A 26,405-nucleotide genomic window follows, 5' to 3' on the forward strand; every position below is an offset into this window, starting at 1 on the left:
GGTGGGGCAATGACAAGTTAAAATTTTTAAATCTTTAGATGAGCAAAAGGTATCCACTCGCAACTCCTTTTTCTCATCCACACACAAGTCTCAAAGAAGTAAAGCAAGATGTACGAAACACATTATTTATAAAAGAATTTATCAGATTTCCCTGATCTTGATATATTAGAGAGATAGACGCTGATATTGAATATGAGAACAATGTCTATCATCTCTGAACTCTCTTATCACCCACTTTCTTTTTTAATGTTTTCAATTGGAGATTTTGACCTGGGAAGGAAGTGATTGTCCTTTTTAGTGCCCCAGGAGAGGGGAGAGCATAGCATTAGAAATTAAAAGATCATCTTTAGAAAAAGACATATATATTTAAGAATATCTTCCCATAATCAGATGGTCTTCTATCCAACTATGCCCCTTTAAAAACATGGGGTGCATTAATATTGGAAGTAGAGGATAAAGAGTTGCAGTGATCTATAGAGATTCCACCTTTCACTCTAGGCTTTCAGATTAGTTGCTGTAGAAGTGTTTGCATTTACTGCTGGGTGCCCTGCTTTATGTGGTTTAAAATGAAATACAGTGTGTTTGTATGTATACATACTGTATACATACATACATACACACATACATACATAACACACACACACAGTGTGTGCATTTGTGTATGTGAGAGAGAGAGGAGGGGGGAGGGAGAGAGTTATTTTTTCATCAATAGAATGATAGAAATAATCTAGTTCAAAATAGAATGCAAAGTATGAGTCTGAAAAAGGTCAGATTAATTTACATACAGATAAATAATTAAATCCAGTTAGGCAAAAAATTTAAAAATTTGAAAACAAAGATTTTTGAAAGAAAGAAAAAATATACAACTAACATATACAAAAGATTCATTCAGAAAATGGATAATCTCAGTTTGTAAGAGACTGCCTCTGATATTCATAACAAATCAAAAATAGCTTAAAAGATATTATAATTAAAATTTTAACTGCTCATTGCACTTCAACTATTATTATGAACAAGGTACTTTTGAATAGCTAATTACACCTGAATGAATTATTTGTTTTAATGAAAAATATACGGAAAAGTGAAGAAGGTAGAGCTGCTGCAAAAATATTACCAGTAGAGCAAATCTGACTGAACTACTTTCTTGATCAAATGGGAATGTATGGAAACCATTTTAAAATTCATATTATATGGAAAGAAATATATAACATTGAATCTATTAAAGATCTGTGTTGATATTGCAGCAAAGAAAGACTGAACAGAACATGAACCAACTCTTAAATATATTTACAGCTGTGGATTATTTCCCATGAACATATTCATCATTTTATTATTTATTACAATTGCTTTTATATTCCTTCAAACAACTAAGTTTGAGGAGTTGACATGTAGAATAATTCTAATTAGTTAATATTCGGGTCTCTTCAGACAATAACTAATTAAGAAGAAAAGTGATTAAAAGAGTTAATACAAATCTAGAGACGTGATGAAAATCCAGAGCAAATTTGTCCACTTTCTTCATAACGTTCGCAGATTAAATATATAACAAATGATCGAAAACTTAACTATAGTTCATAAGGAGATCATACCAACTCCTCTTCATTGCCTGCAATACATTACATTTACACCACCCAGAGGTCACTTAAAGAAAATCCTTGTTAGATCAATATAGAAAGCCAGATTTACAGTTAATTCCACTTATAGTGGAAGTGTCAAATGTTCTGAAAAATCAAAGCTGTGCCAAGTTCATGCAAACTAACTGAAAATAAAGGTAGGAACCACACTTTTTTTCTCTCTCCCATGTTGTTAATTAAACCACCCCCACAACTGCAAACTTTCTGAAAAATTAATCTATGTCATACCAATTTAATATCAGTCCCCTTTAAATCCTAAAATATTATTTCATTTATGAGGGAAGAAAACAGGATTTGGCTGATTTTCAAATTGTTAACAGTATCTTTTTTTAAAACTGTCTATAGAAAAGATCCATGATAAAGACACGCATGAGTATGAATTAATACGTATATAACTTTATATAAATTTTAAAAAACGAGGTAATATATCTCCGCTTTCTCACTGCTTTCAATTCACACAGAATGTCACGCAAAATAAAGCTGTTATAGTTTTCACTTCTTGTAGAAAAAGATCACGAGAACTTTGTATTGAAAAAGAAGGAGCAGTAATCATTGCTTTTAAAACATTATCTCACCAGGTTCAAGGTCTAGCTGACACAGATATTGCGAAGTATTCAAAGTAACCACTACTACTCGTTGTTTAAGAACATCTTCTTTCTGGGGCATCTGAAAGGTGGAATGTGTGCTTGAAATCAAACAGTATTGATGCACAATTGGGTGAACAGTTTTTACCCAGCGATTTCTGAAATAAACCCTGGAAAAGAGGAAAAGATCTTAATTTTGGACAAAATATTGCGGCAGTGAACTCTCTTAATTTTTCTCCTGATTTTTGAACACTTTTTAAGCAAGGTAAACTATAAAGAAATGCATTATACACTGATTTCCTTAACAGTATATGCATCATTTTGCAGTGTAAAGCTAGTTAGCCCCCCTCCGATACAACTGTGTCACATGTCATCAGAGTCCAGCAGATTTCATTTATACAAACGTATGATTACCTAGCCTTAATTAATTGGCTTCAATAGCAATACATTTTATTTCCACCAGAAGGTTACTGAACTCAAGTTATCAGTGCAGGAGGTAATGGCTAGCATTGTGCAAAGGCTCAGATTCCATCTCCCACGAGGTCTTCAGAGCACGTGGAAGCTGGAACACAGCACATCTCTGAAACACCATAAAGCAGCCCTGCCTTTTTTGAGAGAAAGCACTCTCAAGGAATTTTTAGAGGTATAAAATCTGAAGCACTGTACAGACCTAATAACTGATAAAAGCAATTGATGATTATTTGGGTTCACCATCATCATTACTTTTGAAAAGAGCTACACTTATAAACTACAGTACTGTACACTCAATTTTATCTGGAAAATTCCAGTGTGCTATTATTATTGTCCGTGAGCAGATTTGAACGTTCAAATCTTCAAGGAACTTGTTATGTCTGGGAGAAGTATTCACTCCAGCCTGACAGGGGAGGAAGGTAGGAAAATTCTGATTGGTTCCCTGCCAGATTGGCTCCCTATTTAAACCCTCTGCCTTTGGTATACTGCTGCTGGAAGTTTGTTTGTTTGTTTGTTTGTTTGTTTATTGGATTTATATGCCGCCCCTCTCCGTGGACTCGGGGCGGCTCACAGCATATCAATTAAAAAACACAGTATATAAAATACATCTAAATCCAATTAACCTAAATAATTAGTTTAAAATTCTAAAAAAAAAGTTAAACATTTAAAAATCATTCATTCAATGCACACTGCAAACATCCCACACACTCAATGGCTAGTGACCCCAAACCTGGCGGCATAAATAAGTTTTCAGATTCTTACAAAAAACAAGGAGGTGCAAATCTCTGTGGGGAGCTGATTTCAGAGGGCAGGGCCCCCCACAGAGAAGACTCTTCCACTAGAACCCGCCAAGCGACATTGTCTAGTTGACGGGATCTAGAGAAGGCTGATTCTGTGGGACCTAACCGGATGCTGGCGGTCCCATAAGTTACTCCCTGTAACCTAATAAAGAGCTGAAGTCACTCCACCAGTCTCCTGTCTCTTCAGTATCAGAACTCAACAGAACTGCTCTGAATTCTGCTCTTTGAGCTGCTATATTTCCAGGTAAAATAAAATTCCTGTAAACTACGTAACAATTCAAGCTTTTGTTATTTTTAGAGATATTAATCATTGTGATTTCTTACAAAACCCTTTCCTCAGTGGTTCAGCTCTTCTTGCTCACTGCAATTGCCTTAGTCATCTATATGCTTCTTTTACAAATTACCTTAAACTTGCAAAATTTTGCTCTTTTGCTTAATCTGACTGTATCAGTTGGGAAACCCAAACCTGCTCTAAACAGCCAAATCCCACTCTTTACCCTTGCGATTTACTTCCTGTGCAAGCCATAGAATTAAAACCAATATTTCTATTATTTTATGTCAGAAATAAGTCTCCTGGATTTAAGACGACAGCAGCCAAACTAAGCAAATCTTATTTTACAGGTTAATTATGGTAATTGGGATTGGAATTTCTATCACTAAGCAGGGTGGTTGTAAAATGCTATATCAGGTGATTGTATCACTTAGCAAGCGCAATCCCTATTGCCATTGTTAGGTGAAGTTTGTGGTCATTAAGAGAGCACTTCCTTGCAATTTCTTTCTGACTTCCAATAATCAAAATCAGTGGAAAAGCCAGCAGGAAGTCGTAAGTCCCAGGTAAATGACTGCTGTCTTATGGGATGGGGAGGGTCACATGGTACAAGTGCAGCAAGGCTCAGGATGGCTGTTGCGTAGTGAAAGACAGCATGTGAGGGTCCGGTGTAGCGCATCAAGGCTCATGGTGGCTGCTGCAGGACAGGAGTGGGGGTACAAGGGTCTGGTGTGGTGCAGCACTGGTGCAAGAACTGTGGGATAGTTCCTGCCAGAAGGGGGGCATGTGAGGTGTGCAAAATGTTATACAGTAGTATTTCTACTTACAAACTTAATTGACCAGGTTCTTAAGTAGAAAAGTTTGTAAGAAGAAGCAATTTTTCCCATAGGAATCAATGTAAAAGCAAATAATGTGTGTGATTGGGGAAACCACAGGAAGGGTGGAGGCCCTGTTTCTTCCCAGGAGACTCCTAGAGGGGCCCCACGGAGGCTTCTCTCCGCCTTTTCCGGCCCTGTTTTCTCCCAGGAGATTCCTAGAGAGGCCCCACGGAGGCTTCTCCCTGCCTTTTCCAGTTAGAGTTTTGGAGGCTCGGGTTTGTAAGTGGAAAATGGTTCTTGAGAAGAGGCAAAATAATCTTGAACACCCGGTTCTTATCTAGAAAAGTTTGTAAGTACAGGCGTTCTTAAGCAGAGGTACCACTGTATAGGGCAAGATGCGTATTGTGAGGTGGTTGTTGCCAGGCAGAGGAGACTTAAGTATCACTTCTTCAGCACCACTGTATCTTGGAACAGTCACTGAATCAGTGGTGATTAACCGAGGCCTACCTACAACCACTTTTAATTCCTCATCCAATGAAGAAACAAGAACAAGGAGTATTATATGATTACAAGTATGTACTAAATTTCACATTATGCTGCTGTTTCTTCTTTGGGCTCAATTATTAACATAAACCAGTTGCATCACAAAGTAACATTTCTGCTACTTAATGTTAATCTCCCATATTTTACAGCTAAGTACCCCCAGATCACAAAATGGCATGTGAACCTAGTAGATATTTGGGTAATCAAGTGTAGATTCCCCAGAAGGTATTTTTTTCATCAACTAGAACAGGGATAGGCAAAGTTGGTCTTGACTTGTGGACTTTAACTCAGAATTAATGAGCCAATCATGCTAGCTCAGGAATTCTGGGAGTTGAAGTCCACAGAAGAGCCAACTTTGCCTGTCTCTGTACTGGAAGATTACGCAGCTCACATTCCCAAGCCAACCCGAAGTCCTTTCGGTGTACAGCCTCTAGAGCCCCTCCAACTTCAATTGCTGAAAATTACTCTCACAATTTTCTGACAATATTGAAATTTGAATACAGTGTTCCCTCGATTTTCGCGGGTTCGAACTTCATAAAAAGTCTATACCACGGTTTTTCAAAAATATTAATTAAAAAATACTTCACGGGTTTTTTCCATATACGTTTTTTCCCGCCTGATGATGTCATATGTCATTGCCAAATTTTCATCTGCCTTTAATAAATATTTTTTTTAATAAACTTTAATAAATAAACATGGTGAGTGATAATCTAAATTGTTGCTAAGGGAATGGGAAATTGCAATTTAGGGGTTAAAGTGTTAAGGGATGGCTTGTGATACTGTTCATAGCCAAAAATAGTGCATTTACTTCCGCATCTCTACTTCACGGAAATTCAACTTTCACGGGCAGTCTCGGAACGCATCCCCCGCGAAAATCAAGGGAACACTGTATACAAAACCTGTAGCTTAATATAATTTCTTTAAAAAATAAAATAAATCTCTGCTCTCCAGATCCATGAAAGGAAGCAGAAAGCCCCAATATGCCTGTTTTGTATTGTTTCAACACTGGAAACTGCACCCAGGCACCAAAGGTCTGCTAACTTTTGATCTATTATCTGGATGAGCAACCTTTCAGCCTAGGGACCGCCACACAGATATTCACTAAGTGTCTTCCAAGCTATCGATGTACCCAAATGGAGAAGGCTGATAGCCTGCACATAACAATTGCATTGCTTACAAGTTCCTTGCTGCTGAATAATATCACACTTCATGTGAGATAACTAGAGGTCAATTCATCATAATCCAGATAGTTGTTGAAATTCATATAAAAAGAATATTGGTTCCTACCTGATCATGTTCATTTTGGTCCATGGCAGGAGTAGTCACGTGTGAGTTTTAACTTCCATCTGCTTAGAGACTGACATTGTACTAAATTTGGTTGGTCGCTCCTCTTCGCTTGCCTCAGTTGCTCAGCTTTTATAACTCAGTCATGCCAAGGAGATGTTTTTAGGTCAGCTCGAAGCAGATTGAAGTTAATAACCTTCTTGTCGCTCTTCTTTTCAAGAACGCTTATAAGTGGTGTCAAACTCAATTTCATTGAAGCCCATTGAGGGTTATATTTGACCTTAGGGGATTGGGATGGGTGTGGTTAAGGTGGGTGTGGCCAGCTTGACATCATTCGTGTCGGGGGCACCTGTGGTGACCCAAGCGCTCTGCCAGTGAAAATGGGCTCCCAAGCTCCGTTTTCAGCTGGGATGTCCTCCTGCAATCTTCTGCCAGCAAAAACAGTATGCAGCCCTCCTGAACTCTGTTTTTGCTGGCAGAAGCATCACAGGCCAATCTTTCGCTGTTTTCAGGGTGGCTCCACAGGCCAGATCTAAACACCACATGGGCTAGATCCAGCTCGTGGGCTTTGAGTTGACACCCCTGGTGTATAAAGTCACAAATTCACTACATACATATGAAGAACTGTTTTACATAAATGAAGCAGTCAGGAAAAAAATGCTTATTTATTGCTTTGGGGATGATTCTTATTCTGTGAATATTTATTGCTTTGGGGATTATTCTCATGTTTTGGTCATAGAAAAGTATGCATCTGAATAATCCCCAAAGCAATAAATAAATCCACAGCAGAGAACACTCAACTCAATCTAAACAAATAAATCAATGTGTAGTGCGGCCTATAACTATAAAGGATCAGTACAGCGGTGGGTTGCTCCCAGATCGGCCCAGTTCTGTGAACTGGTAGCGGAGGTGGGAGTCTCCATCCACCCACCCGGGATGCAATCGCGTGAGCAAGCACACAAACTGGTAGCAATGGGTTTTAGAATCCATTACTGAATCAGTAGAACATTATGCTATGCAAAATGTGATTCAAAAAAAGGAGACACAATAATTAGAAAATAAAGCAGAGGGTCCATGTAGGAGGGACATACAGCTTGCAGGACAATGAGCAAGTCTCAACATCCACAGATATATAGGACAAGAAAGAAGGAACAGGGTTGCCTGACAGATACATGAAGTGCAAGACATAACATGTAAAGCAAAAGACAAACATGCAGAAAAACTCATCAACACACCTTAAATTTGCTTCCTTTTATTTCAGCAGCTTAAGGTAGGCTGGCTTGTTACAGATATTGCTACCCTTCTTTAAATTTGGATATCTTTGCTCCTATACAGGTAATTCTCAACTTACAACCACAACTGAGTCTAAAATATCTGCTGGTCGGTAAGGCAGCTGCTAAGTGGCTATTGCCGCATTTTACCACCATTCTTGCCACAGCTGTTGAATGAATCCCTGCAGTTGTTAAGTTAATAACACAGTTGTTAAATGCATCTGGCTTCCCCATTGCTTGTCAGAAGGTTGCAAAAGGGGATCATATGAATCTGGGACACTGCACAGTTTCATAAATATAAGCCAGTTGCCAAGCATCCAAATTTTCATCATGTGACTATGGGGATGCTGCAAAGATCATGTGAAAACAATCATAAGTCACTTTTTAGTGCCATTGTAACTTTGAACGGTCACTAAATGAATGATTGTAAGTCAAGGACTATCTGTAATACTCAGCTCGCCCAACTCCAAGGAAACACCAGTAACACAGAGTAGCACAAAATTATACAACCAATATGTCCACAAAACATTTAATAGCTATGCATAGTATGACCCAATTTCCAAAAAAAAGTATTACAAAAATTCCTATTAAATGCAACTGTGGATGGTTGCAATTCCATTCAGAAATTAAACTATCAACTACATTTTATGGATATTTAATACCTGTTGTTATCTGTACTTCAGCAGTCTAGACATGGTTAATATAGCAATGAGATTTTCCTAACTGATGCAGGATGGTGATCAAGAACAAATTTCATAAAGTAACGGAAAAGGCTTTAGAACTTTAAAACTTCACTGACATGTATGTAGAATAGAATAGAATTCTTTATTGGCCAAGTGTGATTGAATACACAAGGAATTTGTCTTTGGTGCCTATGTTCTCAGTGTACATAAAGAAAAAATACATTAATCAAGAATCATAAGATACAACACTTAGTGATAGTCATGGGTTACTAATAAGCAATTAAATCGTACAAAAAATGTATGTTTCTTATTTATGTTTGATAAGTAAAAGGAATAATATCAAACATAGTGAAAGTGTTCAGCCATATAAATATCCTTGATTTATTCATAAACTTTCCATAACATTTTTATTTTCCCCAGACTGCAGTTTTAGGGAAAACTTTATTTTAAAATACAGTATTGTCCGATTACATGACCATTATAATTTATATTTTAAGAAAATTAAAAAAACATTTCAAACTGATTTTCTTTAATTTAGTTGAATTAGGTCTATGGTGAAGAAAAATCAAACCCTTCGGTGAGACAACAGTGATTTAATCAAGGTGATTTTATACTTCAGGTCTATCATAACAAATGTCTTGCAACTAGCAGTTATGTAACACTTCTCACTGTATTGCCTTGCTATTTCTCACAGCTATTTTGAAAGCATTTGCGAACATTTCAAACCTTTGAAATAAATATACTTCAAAGAAACTGGGGCTTTGATCTAGTTAAAGTAAAATGTCTTATACACATACAACTAGATACATGTGAAAAACGTACCAAAAATAAAAACTATTTGCATTGTGCTGTATGTATGTAATTCAAAGCAATTCTTTAAAAAAAAGGGGAAGAATTATGCTAATCCCAAATCAATGAGTTCTTGAAGCTGTTCTGTTCGGGTCGTATATGACCCAAAACAACAAATTTTTGTTCATTTTTATCTAGATTAGGCTGCCAGTTCCAACATTTTTGAACTTTTTAAGCTAAAATAAACCATTTTTAGTCCGGGTCAAATTGATCCAGAAACAGTATAAGTGTGACAATTCCACGAACAGAACAGCATCTTTAATCATGACTTAGCTACTTGTGGAAGATAAAATAAGCAAGTTAGACTGGATTAGGGCAATCAACCTTCTAAAACTTAAGATATATTTGCTGCAAAAATACTAAAAGATGGAAACAGAGAATTTCCCTAATGAAAAACATTACATTTATTTTATAAATGCCTCACCATAAGTTCCCAGTTTCTAGCACAAGCACTAGAGCCCTCTATAAAAAGATGTGTCTGTTATCTGACAAGATAGCAGGCATGAGAAGTATGGAATCTGGGGTGATATGTCCACTTGATAATAAGCATAGTCTAGTCTCTAATACAAAAAAGAAAACTAAGGAGATGGATTAGGTCCATTAGCTCCCTTGTCCTCTTACAGATGAAAAAAGAAAACAGATCTATTGTGATTCATTCCTAAAACGATTAATTCTAATTCTGTTTGGCAATGCAAATAATTTGGAAAAAGAGGAAATGAGGAATATACATTTTGTTTCTCTATTTGGAATCAAAATGATACGGTAGAATTATATAGTGTGAAATAAAAATCTTGAACATTTCTGACTGTCAGTGAATCATTGATCCAATAAGTGTAAAAATTAACATGTAAGCAATTGTAGTATCTCTAAAAATAGAAATACTACCTTGTTTGCTATTGTTTTTCCAGAAGCCATTCCTCAGTTAGACAGGAAGCCTAAACAGTTTCTTATTGAATATGTTAAATAGGTTTCTGAAATCAATTAAATTTCGAAGGACTAAAGTGGAAGATTTTTCAGTCCTTAATCTCAAAGAATGCCTAACTGCATGGCTTTTAAAGAATCACCCGCCGTGCTGTATCTGAAATGATTAAATGGCAGCTTGGGTTTCAGTGGACTATATCAAATTGTTATATACTCCTCTGTAAGCCCTCCACACTTAAATTACAAATAAACTTTATAAATGATTTCTCAACTTTATGATGAATTTAGTCTTCCCCATTTGCAACAGTTGAGGTATCTTCAGTGTAAGCATGTTCTAAGACAATGATGGTGAAACTTTTTTGGTTCAGGTGGCAAAAGGATGTGCGTGCGTGCGACAGCGTGCACACTCGTGCCCACACCCATAATGCAATGCCCTTCCTCCACGCTTACAAACAACCCCCATGCTGCCCCATGTGCATGCACACAATCCCCCTCGTGCTGCACCTCCCCCACGCATGTGCACAGGCATCGCTGAAGCCTCCGGACTTCCAGTAGGCCCACTGGGCTGTTTTTCTCCATCCCCAGGGTTCAGGAAAGCACTGGAGCTGACATACGACAACGCCTCGCGTGCCCTCAGATATAGCTCCCAGTGCTTGAACTAGGACAATGATGGCGAACCTTTTTTTCCTCAGGTGCTGAAAGAGCGTGGGCATGCACAATTGTACATGTGCAAGTGCCCACACCCATAATTCAATGCCTGGGAAGGGCAAAAACAGCTTCCCCTGCCCCCCCGGAGGCCCTCTGGAGGCCGGAAAAGGCCTCTTTCCCAAATTCTGGTGGACCCAGTAGGCCCACCCAAGGCCCCAAAGGCTTCCCTGGAGCCAGGAGAGGGTAAAAATGCCCTCCCTCATCCCCCGGGAGGCTCTCTGGAAGCCAAAAACGCCCACCCAGAGCCTCTGTGCGAGCTAAAAACTAGCTGGCCGGCACACACATTCCCGTTGGAGCTGAGCTAGAGCAACAGCTCGCGTGCCGGCAGATATGGCTCTGTGTGCCACCTGTGGCACCCAGGTCATAGGTTCGCCATCACTGAACTAGTATAATAATCACTCAGGGAAAGGGAAAGAAGGAGAAAGAGGAAGTAGAAAGGTGTAGGGAGAAGAGAAGGAGTGGAGGGAAGTAGGAAGGGGGGGGAGAAGGAGAAAGGAGACTGAAGGAGGAGATGAGGATAGAGGGAGGGGAGTGTAAAGACATGAGGAAAAACAGACTGATAAATAGCAGTATAAATAGGTGCAAAAATAGGATATTGATTTAAGAATGATTGATAAAAATGTATAATTGTATATATTATTGATATATTCTAAGGTATAGGCATGGATATATATGAAAATTGTGGAGCACACACAAACACACACACACACACATATAAAGATATAGCTCCACATGCCATTTGTGGCATGCATGCCATAGGTTCGCCATCACTGTTCTGAGATATCAATATGAAAATATCAATATTTTGGCTTACACAAGGGTGTTTGTGTTGCTTCCTTGCCTTTGCAAAGAATAGAATCCATTACAGAAATAAAATATGTAAAATCTCTCAAAACAAAACATAAAAAATTTAAATGGCCACTCTTCAACATGGCTAAGGACTGGCTAGGGAATTCTGTGAGTTGCCAAAGTTGGATACCCTTAATCTAGGTCATCTGTCTATCTGTATTAGCAGAAACTTAGTTTTCCAGTCCATTGTGATTTTATTTTCAACTACAATTGTCAGAGACTGAATTTACGATCCACTGCATGCAAAGCTGTAAAATTTAGTTCTTGCCACCAAAGGCTAAATGTTTATCAAATGGTAACAAATAATTTATTTCTGTGAGCTAAACCAATATTGCAGAAGAATTAAAAGATTGTAAAAATAAGTACTCAATGTGATTTTCAATGAAAACGTCTTCCTAATCCCTTTTCATTTCAATCTTTGCATTTATTTTCCATCTTTATGTTGATTCAAACTTCTATAGAAATCATCCTGACTTTATCCCTACAACAATGACCATGGCAAAATTAGCAGGACTGGGCAAGGACTAGGAGAATCACAGAGATTGGGTAAACGGAGATGCCCTTTAATCTACTCCATTCCAGCCAAATAGTTTAATCCCTATATATTACACTGAAAAGTAATAAATCCTGTTCCCAAATATGTATCAAAATATGATGAGCATTGAACAGAATCAATTTCCCTAGTGGTATCTATTAATACAACCCAGTATCTTGTTTGCAAATGAAGAAGGTGAAAATAATGAGATATATTCTTTTGTACTCAAAACATTCCCTGTTATGAACATGAAATCTCTTAAAAGTCATTTGATTCCATTTATCCAATCTTCTGAAAACAAACATTCTTGTATGATTTTTCCTTGCAGAGCAATATCTTTGATACATGCAATTCTTTTCTGTTTTTATGGGTTGAAGATAGAAAGTCTAATTCTAAGATATCTCAGAGTAAGAAAGGAAATATTCTAGGAGAAATCAGGACTGCTCATGGTGATATGCAAAATGTTTTAAATTCAAAATATCTCACATTTGAAATGGAATGTTTTGAATTTGAGACAGTTCTAAATTGAGTTATTTTACAGATTGCAGGTTGCTATGAATGGTGTAATCTTTGTTACAGGTGACACCAGAGAAAGATGCCACTTCACATGCCCATTAGTATCCTTTTAAATATAAAACATTTGTTTGCTGAAATATTCCATCCATGCTCAGCTACTGTCCTGACATCAGGGCAATAGAATGCAGCGATGAAATTTTTATAGCCGACTTAGGACTTAAATTAATTCTTAAATTATATACATATCCATTTTAAGAAAAAACATTTCCCAGATGTAAACATAAACATATTTCTCACAAAAACTATGTATATTTTATTTCCCAACTAATTTTATTTTGCTAACTCTAGAGAGAATACATGAAGCAAATTCATTTAAATACACAAAAACCTTTATACTGAACTAATTTTTAATGATTTCCCAGATATGTAGCTTTTTATACAATTGTTCACTCTAAATAGGCCCTGAATTAAAGCAGCGTTATTTATCCCCAACAAAGTTCAACCAATACTGTATTTTGTTAAAATATTTTAGCAGCTTTTTAGAGGACCATATCAAAATTTGTTCAGTTAGAAAAGCACAAATAAACACATAAGAACAACTTAAAAAAGGATGTCTTTATCTTTAATGCATGAAATGAGCTCACAAATGACATCCGTTCATTATGCATGTTAGAGTCTCTAGGTTATGCAAAAGCATCGTTTTAAAATGCCAATAAACGTGAAAGCTCTATGGTTTTTTTCAAAACTGTTTGGAACAGACACCTTTTCTTAAGATATTGTATAGATACGTAATAAACCTTAAAAAATACCTGAGAGGTCTCGCCTGGGGATTGCCTGCTTCTACATATGGATGTAAATAATCCTTTATGTAGAGATCAGCAGCACTATTAGAATGGGTGCAAATGAGAATCCTGCTGGAATAAATGGTGCAAATGAAAAAGCAATGAAGAAACAGAAAATCATTCAAAGCAGTAAAATTACAAAAAAAAAAATAGTGATCATCTTTTCTGCATACTTCCTTCAATGAAATTAATCTGCAACTTTTATGATTTAATTATGTTCCTAATTTCTGTGGGAACGTACATCCTTTCAACAAAAGCTTTACAATTGCTTTCCATTACTTCAGGGTCATCTTCTCTGGACAGAATCTGCCTGCCTCCATCCCGGCCTAGCTGGGAGACATTCTCAGGTGCTGCCCCAAGGTCCTATGTTCCCCCTATCTTCATGTCCTTTAGAGTATTTAAATTTTATTTATGATTGTTTTTATCCTATTTTTATCTGTTTTAGTTTTATATATGTTAAGCCACCTACAATCACAGGAACTAGTGGCGTACAAACGTGGGTAAATTAAAAATAAAGTAATATGGTTTTATAAACAAGGATCACTAACACAATGCTATACAGATCATTGATTTCTAAATCGGATGCTGTGCTTTTATCCACAGGGCACCACTTTTAATTCAAAGGGAGAGATTAGAATCACAAATACTCCACTAAATATCTATATAAGACAATGAGGGATGGTGGGAAAGGAGGGGAGGGGTAAAGCCAGATGAAAACTCTACTCTGCTAATCTTTAAATAAAGAGAGGCATTTGCTTCCTAATTAAAAATTCTGCAGAACATCCCATCTCACCTAGTGTCCTGCTGTTGGATAATGTGTTTGACTGCCTGAGCCAAAGTGAAGGTTTTGCCTGTCCCGTAAGGACCAATAATAAGGACTGGAGGCAGTAGAATTGACAGTGGAGTTGTGATGGCCAGAACAGCCTCCTTCTGTTTTGCATTGAGCCTAGGATCCAACTGCTCATCCCATTGCCTGCACAATAGAAAGCAGGATATAATCAAAGACACATCAGAAACAAAGCTTGTATTAATAATAATATTAAGTCTCATTGGGATTGAGTGGCATAGAAGTCAATTAAATTAAATTAATAAATTCTTACACTGTTTTTATAATCTCGAAACTAATACTCAGGGAAAAAAATATCCCCCTTAAAAAAAATTTATAACAGTTTAATATTTGGTCATATCTCTGACTGATTAACTAGGAGCTCAGGAATTCTGAGAGTTGGAAGTCCACAACTCATAAAAGGATCATAGTTCCCCAAGCCTGCTCTAGATGTTCTGTTGAACCTTTTCAGATCGGATGGAACAAAAATCCAGAACAGTTTGTTTCACATGAAACAAAATTTGGAAGGGATGAGTAGGCCAAGGCTATTACACTTGTTCCCTCTCTTTCAGTATTCCCAGTGGAACATATTCCACTAACCAGCCTATTCCAAATCTTATCCCCTCCTCTTCTTTCCTTCAACTTTCACCCATGTCTGATATCCCATCTGGCCTCAATCTTCCCTGCAATTTCTTTCCTCCTCTCAGTTATTGCTATTGAGGTCCTAGAGCAGCATGTCTCTTTAGCCAGTGGGCCATCCTGCCTACCACTGATTTCCCAGCATCTTTTCTCCTTCCATCCCTTCAGCCACCCATCCCAGCATCTCCCATCACTTCACTCGCCATGGATCTGACACGCTTTCTTTTCACTGCCTTACCATCTCAGCAGATGACATCCTTGGCCTTTTGCCCGCTCCTCCCACACCATTCTGCTTGGAACAAAATAGCCCCGTTTCATTCTGTCCAAGGGCCTAAAACACCCAAAAACTTGGTTTCAAACAGGCCTTGTGAACCTCCTTCCCATTGCTTTTATAACCAAAGCTATGTTTTGAAAGGTCTAATAAACTTTCAATAGTCATTACATCACCATAATACTACTTGTTCATTCATTGTTCAATCTATTAAATACCACAGAATATTCATTTTGGTTAAGTAATACAAGTGACATTAACAAAACAGAAATGAACCATGTCATTTAAAATGTCATCAGTTGGGTGGGTGTTTTAAATAATTTGGGAAGGAATATAGATTACTGCATTCAATTTTGGTGACCAGGCTATAAAAGGGACATTGATACTGCAGAAAAAGTGCAGAAGAGAGCAACCAGAATGATAAAGGGTCTAGTAACTAAAACATATGACGAAAGTTTGCAAGAACTGGGCTTGGATGGTCTAGCAAAGAGGAGGTCCAGGGGGACATGATAGCAGTCTTCAAATACTTGAGAGGCTGCCACAGAGAGGAGGGGTTCACATTATTTTCCAAGGCGCCAGAGAGCCAGACAAGGAGAAACGGTTAGAAGCTGTCCCAGGAAAGATTCAACCTGGAAATAAGGAGGAACTTTCTGACGGTGAGAGCAATCAACCAGTGGAATGGTGGTGAATGCTCCAACACTAGAGACTTTCAAGAAAAGACTGGACTGCTATTGGACTAATGTGATGTAAAGTCTCCTGCACCAGCAGGGGGTTGGACTAGATGACCTGCAAGGTCCCTTCCAACTCTAATAATAAAATAAAATAAAATCCTACCTCTGACACTGAGAATCACTAACACTATAGAATTGGAAAGAGTGAAACTGGGGCAGTAAATGCTTGAGACCACTTATAGATTAGAAGATTAATGATTGTTTTAAACTGCAGCATTAGCAGGGGCAATGGCAGATTTAGAAGGAAGCATACAGAGGACTGCAGGGGAGCTTCACCTATGTCTCTCCTTATTTATGTCCTTTTTGCTGCCCTGGACTCTACTGAAGAGCCCTGCTCCCCTCCATCCCATCGCTACCATCTAACTGACTTGTCATGCTGCTGGCCCAGAATCCAAGTGCTCACAGCAAGATAGCAGAGCCTCATCTGCCAAAGCTTGATGGGTCCACCCAGGGAGAAGGCAGTGTCACAGCAAGGTGTAGTGCTCTTTGTCACTGGGCAAGATAGAGGAACCAATGGGGTCTTTCCAGGTGAAGTTAATAATAATAATAATAATAATAATAATAATAATAATAATAATAATAATAATAATTTATTAGATTTGTATGCCGCCCCTCTCCGAGGACGAGGAAGTTGGAGAATGTGTAGCAGGTGCTGTCCAGTTAGTGGCAAAACTGGAGGCAGCGGAGGGATGAGGGCTTCCATTTCTGTGCAGCTTGTATCAGAAGCACTCATGGAGACCCAGCCTGCAGGCTTCAATCAGGTATGGGGGCGAGCCCAGCACCACTTCTTACTCTCAGTCAGGCCTTACTCCTGCAGAACCTTGCAAAGGGACAGCAGCTTCCTATGTGTTGAAGCCCACAGATTCCAGGACTCTTTGTGGCACAAGCTCGGTAGTTCACATTGGAAGTATTCCTAGAAAAATGGCTTTTAGCCTTCTGTGTGGACTAGAGGTGATTCAAGCACCAATGGAAACAACCCACAGATCCTCTGCTCACTCTCAGCAGAGCGTTCCTCTTTCTACGTTTTGCAAAGGACCAGTAGCTTTCGGGGGTTGGGGGTGGCAGTGGATGGGAACCGAATACATGGTAGCCAAAAGGGGATGGGGGATTGAAACAAGTGGCAAGTGTGGCAGGGCAAGAGGAGCAGGCAGTATTTATTTAACAAGAGCACAATCCTGGCCTAACTAATGGAACTAATTGCTAAGAAGTGGTGGTTCTTTGACGTTTCACCTAACAATTGGCTCACTTAGCAATGAAAATTCCAGTTCCAAGGACTACCTGTATTCAAGAATAATTGTTGTCTCTTTGTCTTTTGTGATAAAAGATGAAGACTCCCTCAACTGAATTTGGCTCCTGAGGTCTGCAAGTTTTTTCAACAACAATATAGAAGTGGTTTGCTACTGTTTTCTTCCCATGGTCTAAAAACCCACTTAACTTTTCCAAGATCTGCCAATGGCGGCTTGGTATTGCTACTGGGAGATAAAGGTAAAACCTATACAACCTTTTTTTTAAACCCTAAAGAGAGAAATATCAGGCTCAAAATCATAATCTTGTGTTCTCTAGTGATCTAATTATCTTGCACACAAAGAAATAGAAATAAGAGTTGTTGGGATAAAAAGATTGTCTACTCCTTGCCTAGATTACAGCATACCTTACTTTCAAACAATGAAATATTTTATAGTTTTTTTGCTACTTTTTGTACAATGCACTGTTTATATTTCGGTAGATTCATATCTCAGAAACATTTGCATGTATTGATCTACAAGAAATATATGCATGAGCAGTATACAAAAGTCACAAAAACACAGTTTAATTCAATTGCTGCCTATAACTTGCTAGTGTAATAGATTAAAAAACAAACTAGCTTAATATATTACAAATCAGGGGTGGATTGCTCTTACCTGCTGCTACTGGTGCACTGCACACGCATGAGGAGTCTCGCATGTATGTGTCCTCAGCATGATTTTGCTTCCGCGCATGCACAGGAAGCAAAAACGTGACTCAATCTTGCAAGGGGACACACACATGCATGAGATTTTAGTGATTTTTTTTCTTCCGTGCATGTGCATGCGCAGAAGCAAAAAATCACCAAAATCTCACGAACGTCCCCTCACGAGATTTTGCTTCTGTGCATGCGCAGGAAGCAAAAAAGACCAAAAATTAAAGAAAAAAGATGGTGGTGCCCAAAGGATTGGCATTGAAGCAGTTGCATGAAATTGCGCAATCCGGTGTGCAGTCACCTACCATGCCGGTAGCAATTCACCACTGCTACCAATACTACAAAACCAGATGTCAGAAATATTATTGATTCTTACCACACCCCTAACCAAAAGATGCAACATCACATCATCAGGCAGATTAAAATCCTTTCGCACCCGATTCTTTTAGATTGCTCCATACAGGTCCAGCTTTTCTCCATAGCTTGTTATATAAACTAACACAAATTATTTCAAGTGAGCTTTAGACTGCATTAAGTACATCACATTTGAAAGAACAGTTTGTTTTTAAAGCAGTTTCTTCCGTAAAGGATATGTGATTGATTAAAACCGGCCTTTGATATAAAGAATAATTTGTTTTCATCACTTTATCTAAGACATTCTAGTGGACAAGGTGATATGAGTCATCTAAATACAAGGAATGCAAATTCTGTAATTTTCATATACTAGTTCCCTGTCTGAATGTTTTTGTACCTGTTGGGACTCCAAGGTATTGTGGGGGTCATGCTGACATCTGGAAACAGGATATTGTTGTCCTTGATCCTATCCAGGGCATAATGCATTTCACAGAGGGGTAAGCGGTTTAACTGAAACTGAAGCTCGACCTAAGTACATACAAAATGAATGTAAGAATGAAGGAATGAATAAACAAATAACACGCCAGAAATCAGGAAATTAAAAGGACTAGTTACACTCATGCAAACAATGAATCCCCTGTATTGTCACCATAAAACTACATAATTTGTGAATAAAATTTTTGAAACTTCAATGATAATTAATAATTAACACATTCCTACTTGACCACATGTTAATATCGCAAACTGATTTAATGCAAACATATCATCTCTTATTAATTAAGGTAAAAACAAACATTATTTTGAAAGAGCAAGGCATTAAAAACTTTATTTTATTAACTCGTTAAAACAATTAGAAATATTTTTAAAATCAATAAATTCTATTTGACTGTTTTAAAACCAACCATTATAAGGCAATGTTACCTCATTTACTCTATCATGCTTTTCGCTGCTCAAACAATTCTATAATATTGGGATACATTTATTTATCTATACATACATAAACGCATATTCAAAAAAGACAAAATGTAAACTTTCAAACAACACAATTTAATAGGAGCCAAACAGAGTATGTTATCCCCTACAATTCCCACTAGAAATATAACCAGAGCACTGCATTAAAAATATACTGAAATGTTATGTTATCAAAGCATTTTTTTTCTAAATAACACAAAAGTTATTTCTTATACAGGTATTATTTATGTGTGTAACAACAAAAAGGACTGTTCTGACTTGCAAAACCCTGCAGTCCTTTGATATATATATATATGAAGCACTCACATCAAGCATATGCCATTGTTTTTCCGAAGGGTGAAGAGGGCCCGGGCAAAAGTTAGGGAAAATAATCTCCTCACATATTTACTTTCAGGAGGAAGGTAGAGCCAATCTAAGAACAGCCTTGTAGACATGGAATAGACGAAGTCAGACTGGGCTGATAAGGCTGCCAACTCAGACACCTTCCTGGCTGACCTAGTGGCCACCAAAATGCCACCTTACACGTAAGGTGACACAAACTGGCTTCCCAGTTTGGATGGGAGGCATGGATATTCAGCAATTGCTTAATAGCTGTCTCCATAAGGATCCTCTTGGCTGGGACTATAGAGAGTGGACAGTGGAGACAAACACTTGGGGGAATAGAGCCGAATTCAATAGAGACCTGATTAAATGCTCTCTGGGACCCAAGTGTCCGAATTGGACTCCTCCCATTGGTCTATGGAGACTGTTGCTATGCCTTGGCATATCGCTTCAGTGACAATGGCCTGCATATTGTCAGATAAGACCAGCCTTGGATCCTCCACAGACCTAAGGCCAGCGGCTGTAGGAGTGAAAGTGACCTCTGGTGTGGTTTTAGCACGTCCCACAGATATAGAGGGATGCTCCGACAGAGGAAGAAATGCTGAATCAGTCCCCCAAAGATCTGCCATGCTCTGATGGTTATGACCTATAAAGCCCTTCATGGCATCGGACCAGAATATCTATGGGACCGCCTTCTGCTGCACGAATCCCAGCGACCGGTTAGGTCTCACAGAGTTGGCCTTCTCCGGGTCCCATCAACTAAACAATGTCGTTTGGCGGGGCCCAGGAGAAGAGCCTTCTCTGTGGCGGCCCTGACCCTCTGGAATCAGTTCCCCCGGAGATTAGAACTGCCCCCACCCTCCTTGCCTTTCGTAAAGTTCTTAAGACCCATCTCTACCGTCAGGCATGGGGGAACTGAGACATCTCCCCCAGGCCTATATAGTTTATACATGGTATGTTTGTGTGTATGTTTGCTTTTAATAATGGGTTTTTTAGTGTTTTTTAAATTATTAGATTTGTTCTTACATTGTCTTTGTTATTGTTGTGAGCCACCCCGAGTCTACAGAGAGGGGCAGCATACAAATCTAATTAATAATAATAATAATAATAATAATAATAATAATAATAATAATAATAATGGCCTATGTGGCTGCTTTGCCAGCTCTGGTGGAGCATGGCACAATAATAACTGCCTAGCTATTGGTGGCAGCATAGCCGTGCCTTTTTGGGGCATGGCACTATGTTTGGGTCGCCGTGCCCTTTTGGGGCATGGCTTAGCTGGTACCCCCTTTGCCGTGCCCTGGTGAGGCGTGGCAAACTGCAAAATGAGGGAGCATAATTCCTTCCACTTAGTCCAATTTAATTAGCAGCTGATCCAGGGTAGACCTGTCTGGAAGGGTTACTATCAGTGAAGGGCTACCAAAATTCTTACTACCACACTGTGGGCATGGCTTATGCAGGAATATCCTTCAGTGCAAATTGGGTGCTCTGGGTGGAGCTCCATTTTCGCTACCCCACTGCATTCCCCCCTCCCCCCCCCCCGTCCAGGCAGTAGCCCACCCTTGGTTGCTACCCACTCCTTCTCAGCACTCGGCACTTAAGTGCTTATGGTGGGGGAGGAATTATCACTCCCTGGATGGTCTTCGTTGCTATTGGAAGGTCCAAAGCCTTAAACTTCACAGCAAAAACAGCACTCTTACAAAGGAAACGAGCACCTAAAATGGCCGGCGGTATTCCAAAATGGCCACCATAGCTATCGATCTGTGTAATGGCATGACCTTCACTGAGCTGACAGTCCAAATGGGTGTCAAAATGGGCTGAAGCTGTCTGGCTGCTCTAAATGCTATTAAGGCAATCCGAAGGCCAAAAAAAAAAAAATCACGCTGCAAAGCCGATACCAATGGTGGAGCCGCAAACGGCTCCCCGAGATAGGCAGTGATGATAGGATGCATGAGCCAGTCGGCCAGACACCGATGCTCAAGCCTCCCAATTAAATTCCCCGAACTCACAGTTTGTAGTTTTCAAACAACACCAATAACAAAAAACTCCTCTAAAGCTAATAGAGCTGCACAGGTGGAATAGCAACCAGTAATAGATCAATTGCCACAGGAGGGTTGTGCCAACCATCCTTGCAGAATGACTGAGTGAAAAAGCTGTCAAGCATAGCAGCAAGGGCAGGACCTGAACAGCTTTGACAGACTCAGTCCAATCAGAGAACAGATGGAATTAACCTATTGCTCTATCCACCATGATGGAGAATCTATGAATTCTTCATTGGACAAAAAGGGAAGGGTAGACTGAAGATTATAGACTTAGATGGAGTTCTGGAATGGCCTACAGAGATGAAAATTATATCCCATCATGTAAAGAAATATAGGGAGTGGACAGCAAAATGGAAACACCTTGAAAAATCATCAAAATATCTTTTAATATGGTGTTGGTCCACCTTTTATGGCAAATACAGCCTCAATTCTCTGAGGTATTGATTCATACAAATTGTGAATTGTTCCCAAAGGAATTTTAGCCCATTTCTCAGTTAAAGCACCCTCCAGTTCTTTTATAGATGATGGTGGTGGAAATCGACTTCTTACTTTAAAATCGACCATAAACGCTCAATAATGTTGAGGTCTGGTGATTGTGGTGGCCAGATGAGATGTTGAACTTCATTAGAAAGTTCCTCGTGCCATTCTTTAACAATTCTTGCTCTATGGATTGGTGCATTATCAGCTTGAAAGATGGCATCCCCCTCTGGAAACAGTCCTTGAACCATAGGATGAATTTGGTCAGCCAAAAGTCCTAAATAATGATGGCTGTTAATTCTTCCATGAAGGGAAATGATTGGCCCGGCGGATTTCCAAGAAATAGCACCCCAGTTCATCACGGAACCCCCGCCATGTTTGACGGTTGGGAGAAGGCAGTCTGGATGAAATGATTCTTTTGGCTGTCTCCAAATGTAAACACAGCCAGAGGTCAGAAAAATGGTAAATGATTCGTCAGAGAAAATCACATTTTGCCACTGCTCGAGGGACCATTTCTGGTGGATTCTACACCACTCTAAACGCTTTGAAATATTGGCTTTGTGAGTAGAGGTTTTCTAATTGCAGCTCTTCCATGGAATCCAGATTTGTGAAGCTTCCTTCGAACAGTTTTTGTGGAAACTCAGTTCTGTACGTGTCTATTGAGCTCTGCAGTTATTTTAGGAGCTGTGGTCTTGCGATCCGCTCTAACAATTCACTTTAGAGTCCGACGGTCTCTCTCAGACAACTTCAACTTTTGACCAGACCTGTGCTTGGCTGAGGACATTTTCCCTTCTCTTTCAAAAGCAGTCATTACTTTTGAGACATTACCTCTTGAAATGCCAAACATTCGGGCACTTTCTGTTACACTAGCGGCAACAATTTGGCATCTTTGAAAGTCTGAGAGGTCTGCCATTTCTAGAAGCTTATAACCAATTTCCTTAAATTTCGGTTTAAAAAAGGGGGAGTTTAAAGAAACATATCAAATAACAGAATTTTAAAAAACATTAAAATATGTCAAGTTTTGATTGATTTGAACATATTCAAACATTATGATGCCAAAAAATCAAGTGTTTCATTTTGTTGTCCACCGTGTAGGATTACATTGCTCTAAAGCTTGCTGGAAAAAAGAAACCCCATGAAAATTCCCGCTTTCAAAATCAAACTTCTTTACAGCTTTCAGACTGTGTTTCTAGACACAGAGAACTACTACTGGTTCCATAGGGATGGCTTGGTGGGTGTGGCTTGGTGGGCATAATAGGGGAAGCATACTGTAAAATCTCCATTCCCTCTCCACTCCAGAGGAAGGTTACTGCAAAATCCCAATCGGCTGGAACTCGAGAGGCAGAGAATAGATGGGGCAGGGCCAGTCAAAGATGGTATTTACCAGTTCTTCAAATTACTCAAAATTTCCATTAATGATTCTCCAAACTACTCAAAATTTATGCTACCCGTTCTCCAGAACTGGTCAGAACCTGCTAAAACCACCTCTATCTGGGACCACTAGTGAAACAAAGCTGAGATGCTTGTAAAATGGGCGCACGCACACATCCATGTACCTAACTGAGGACATTCTTAAAACAGTTCCATGAGCCATCCAACAAATATGGCTGCTTTTAATACTTCCAGAAGTGGTGTTTCATTTGTGGTGCCCTACGTGTGGCGTTCTTCCAAATGCTTCACACAACCGCAAAGTTAAGCTAATATAAGCAATAGTCTTAGGCAAAACCTAAGCAGTAAGCTAGTAGAAACATGAGAAAGAAAGCAAATCTGACAGTATCAGTTTCACATGGCTCTCATAATGCTTCATTAATCTCCCCCTACCCCGGCCAATTAGGTCAACAAGAACTGCAATGATTGGGCAGCCAACTACAGAAAACTGGCAGGCATACACATGACTTACAGAAAGGTTTGCCTTCTTCTACCCTGCCTCTTACCCAAGCATTCTCCAGCCAATTCTCCAGTGTGATTCCCTTCGTTTGCCAAACTATTTCAATGGGAGCCTTTGTCACTAAACATGAGTCACATGGTCCAGAGTCACACTGCTTGAGTTGTGTGGACTTATAAATATGTGAAACAAACAAATAAATAAGGTGAGCTATAGTATAACTATAATACATATATGGATGGGATCAGAGGGGAATTTGGAGGATTTAACTGGCTTTTAAACTAGAAGATATTGAGGATATATTGTAGCTTTCATGTTTTCCACCCCAAGATGACAGCAAACTGTCTTAATTTTTCCTGGTTATGATCTAACCACTCCCTCTCTAAATATAAAAACCTATTAATGGAGTTGATGGATAATAATCTTTTATTATTACGTAAAGCAGAATGTGCTCCATAATATATCAATGCTACTTTGCAAAATGCAGAAATGACTAACAAGTTCAACTTCAAGTAACCTCTGAAAGTAATCTAGTCACCACCTCTAATGAACCATTTCATTCTGTACTGAAGTGCTATTTTCAGATACAGCCAATTAGTCTTTTGATTATTGTTTGTTAGAAAATATACACAGCTTGAGTACCACTGATGTAAGCAGGATGTCAACTAATTATGCATGTTAAATTAATACATTAAGATTCTCACATAATTTTTCAATTGATTAGAAAGTGACACTGTCAGTTTCCATCAATGAAAATTCATTTATTACAATCTGTACATGAAGATTGTATTTGAAAATTCTTCTACTCTATAGCCAATTAGCCACTACTGAAGATAGAGAAATCATTTCATGGTATATAGAAGAATATATTAATATGTTTAATGGAAGGACAGGTTTTCCATCAGGTGACAGTAAAATGTCTGCTATTCATTATGTCAATCAACACTCTATGGTAGACTACAAACAGTATTATCATATCCTAGAATTCATTCATAGCTTTCTATCTTTTATATAAAACTTATAAATAAATAATTTTAATACGCTATTTTGTATTACAAGAAATGGGCTAAGTGTGATTGCACACACAAGGAATTTGTCTTTTGTGCATATGGTCTCAGTATACATAAAAGAAAAAGATATATTTGTCAGGAACTATGAGATACAATACTTAATAATTGTCATAGGGGTCAAATAAGCAATGAGGAAACAATCAATATTAATAAAAATCGTAAGTATACGGGGCTTCCGGGGTGGAGCTAGGCTGAAGCGACGTGCAAATCAGTAGCTCCTGGTTGTACTCGAGATTTCTCACTTAAAAGACCACTTAGTGGTGTTAATTCTTCTTGGTGAGAAGACTTATAGTTAGGGGAAGCATCTGGTTACGGGGGGGTTGCAACCCCTCCCTTAGCGGGTGGTAAACCCCCGTAGTTGAGCGGGGGGGAAAGCCGGGGTTTGTCCTCAGCCCGAAGGCCTGGCTTACTGAGCTGTCATCAAGGAAGTTAAAAAAATAGAGCGGCGGCAGCAGCGGTTGGGGGGGGAATTACTTACCCAGAATGATCTAGAGCAGTGTTTCCCAACCTTTTTTGAGCCGCGGCACATTATTCATATTTTCAAAATCCTGGGGAACACTGAAAGGGGTGGGGTGGGGCGGGGGGGTGGGCTAAAGAAAAGTTTGGACAAAAAAACCCTCTCTCTTCCTCCCTTTCGCTCTATTTCTCCCTCTTTCTCTCTTTTCCTTCCTTCCCTTCTTTCTCTCTCTCCATCCCTCTTTCTTTCTTTCTTCCTCTCTTTTTTGCTCTCTTTCTCTCTCCCTCCTTCCCTTCCTCTATGTCTTTCTCTCTCCCTTGCTCTCTCTCTCTCTGTCTCTCTTGCTATCTCTTTCTTGCTTTTTTCTCTCTCTCTTGCTCTCTCTCTCTCTTTCACTGTCTTGCTATGTCTCTTTCTTTCTCTTTGCCTCTCTTGCTATCTCTCTTTCTTTCTTTCTCTCTCTTTCTCTCTCTCTGTCTCTCTTGCTATGTCTCTCTCTCTTTCTTTCTCTTTCTCTCTCTCTCTGTGCCTCTCTTGCTAAGTCTCTCTTTTTCTCTTGCTATGTCTCTCTTTTTCTCTCTCTCTCTGCCTCTCTTGCTATGTCTCTCTTTCTCTCTCTCTTTCTCTATCTCTCTTTCTCTGCCTCTCTTGCTGTCTCTCTTTCTTGCTCTGTCTCTCTCTCTCTGCCTCTCTTGCTATGTCTCTCTTTCTCTCTCTTTCTCTATCTCTCTTTCTCTGCCTCTCTTGCTGTCTCTCTTTCTTGCTCTGTCTCTCTTTCTCTGCCTCTCTTGCTATGTCTCTCTTTCTCTCTCTCTCTGCCTCTCTTATATGTCTCTCTTCCTTTC

General features: G+C 39.0%; 1 protein-coding gene across 7 annotated transcripts in view; it reads right to left on the bottom strand.

The window, feature by feature from the left end:
* HELZ (helicase with zinc finger) overlaps positions 1 to 26,405 on the bottom strand; it is a 174,657-nt gene that overhangs the window by 49,019 nt on the left and 99,233 nt on the right. For 4 of the 7 annotated variants that reach the window (XM_070740334.1, XM_070740335.1, XM_070740332.1 and 1 more), the window contains exons 12-15: positions 18,734 to 18,864; positions 14,370 to 14,549; positions 13,544 to 13,648; positions 2,210 to 2,388 (exon numbers count right to left, since the gene is read on the bottom strand). In XM_070740334.1, the coding sequence (XP_070596435.1) occupies positions 2,210 to 2,388; positions 13,544 to 13,648; positions 14,370 to 14,549; positions 18,734 to 18,864 (595 nt within the window). The remainder of the gene's footprint in view (positions 1 to 2,209; positions 2,389 to 13,543; positions 13,649 to 14,369; positions 14,550 to 18,733; positions 18,865 to 26,405) is intronic. The other 3 variants (XM_070740336.1, XM_070740333.1, XM_070740331.1) reach the window with 1 other exon arrangement.

This window comes from Erythrolamprus reginae, chromosome 2 (assembly GCF_031021105.1).
Source record: "Erythrolamprus reginae isolate rEryReg1 chromosome 2, rEryReg1.hap1, whole genome shotgun sequence".
Classification (NCBI taxonomy): domain Eukaryota; kingdom Metazoa; phylum Chordata; class Lepidosauria; order Squamata; family Dipsadidae; genus Erythrolamprus; species Erythrolamprus reginae.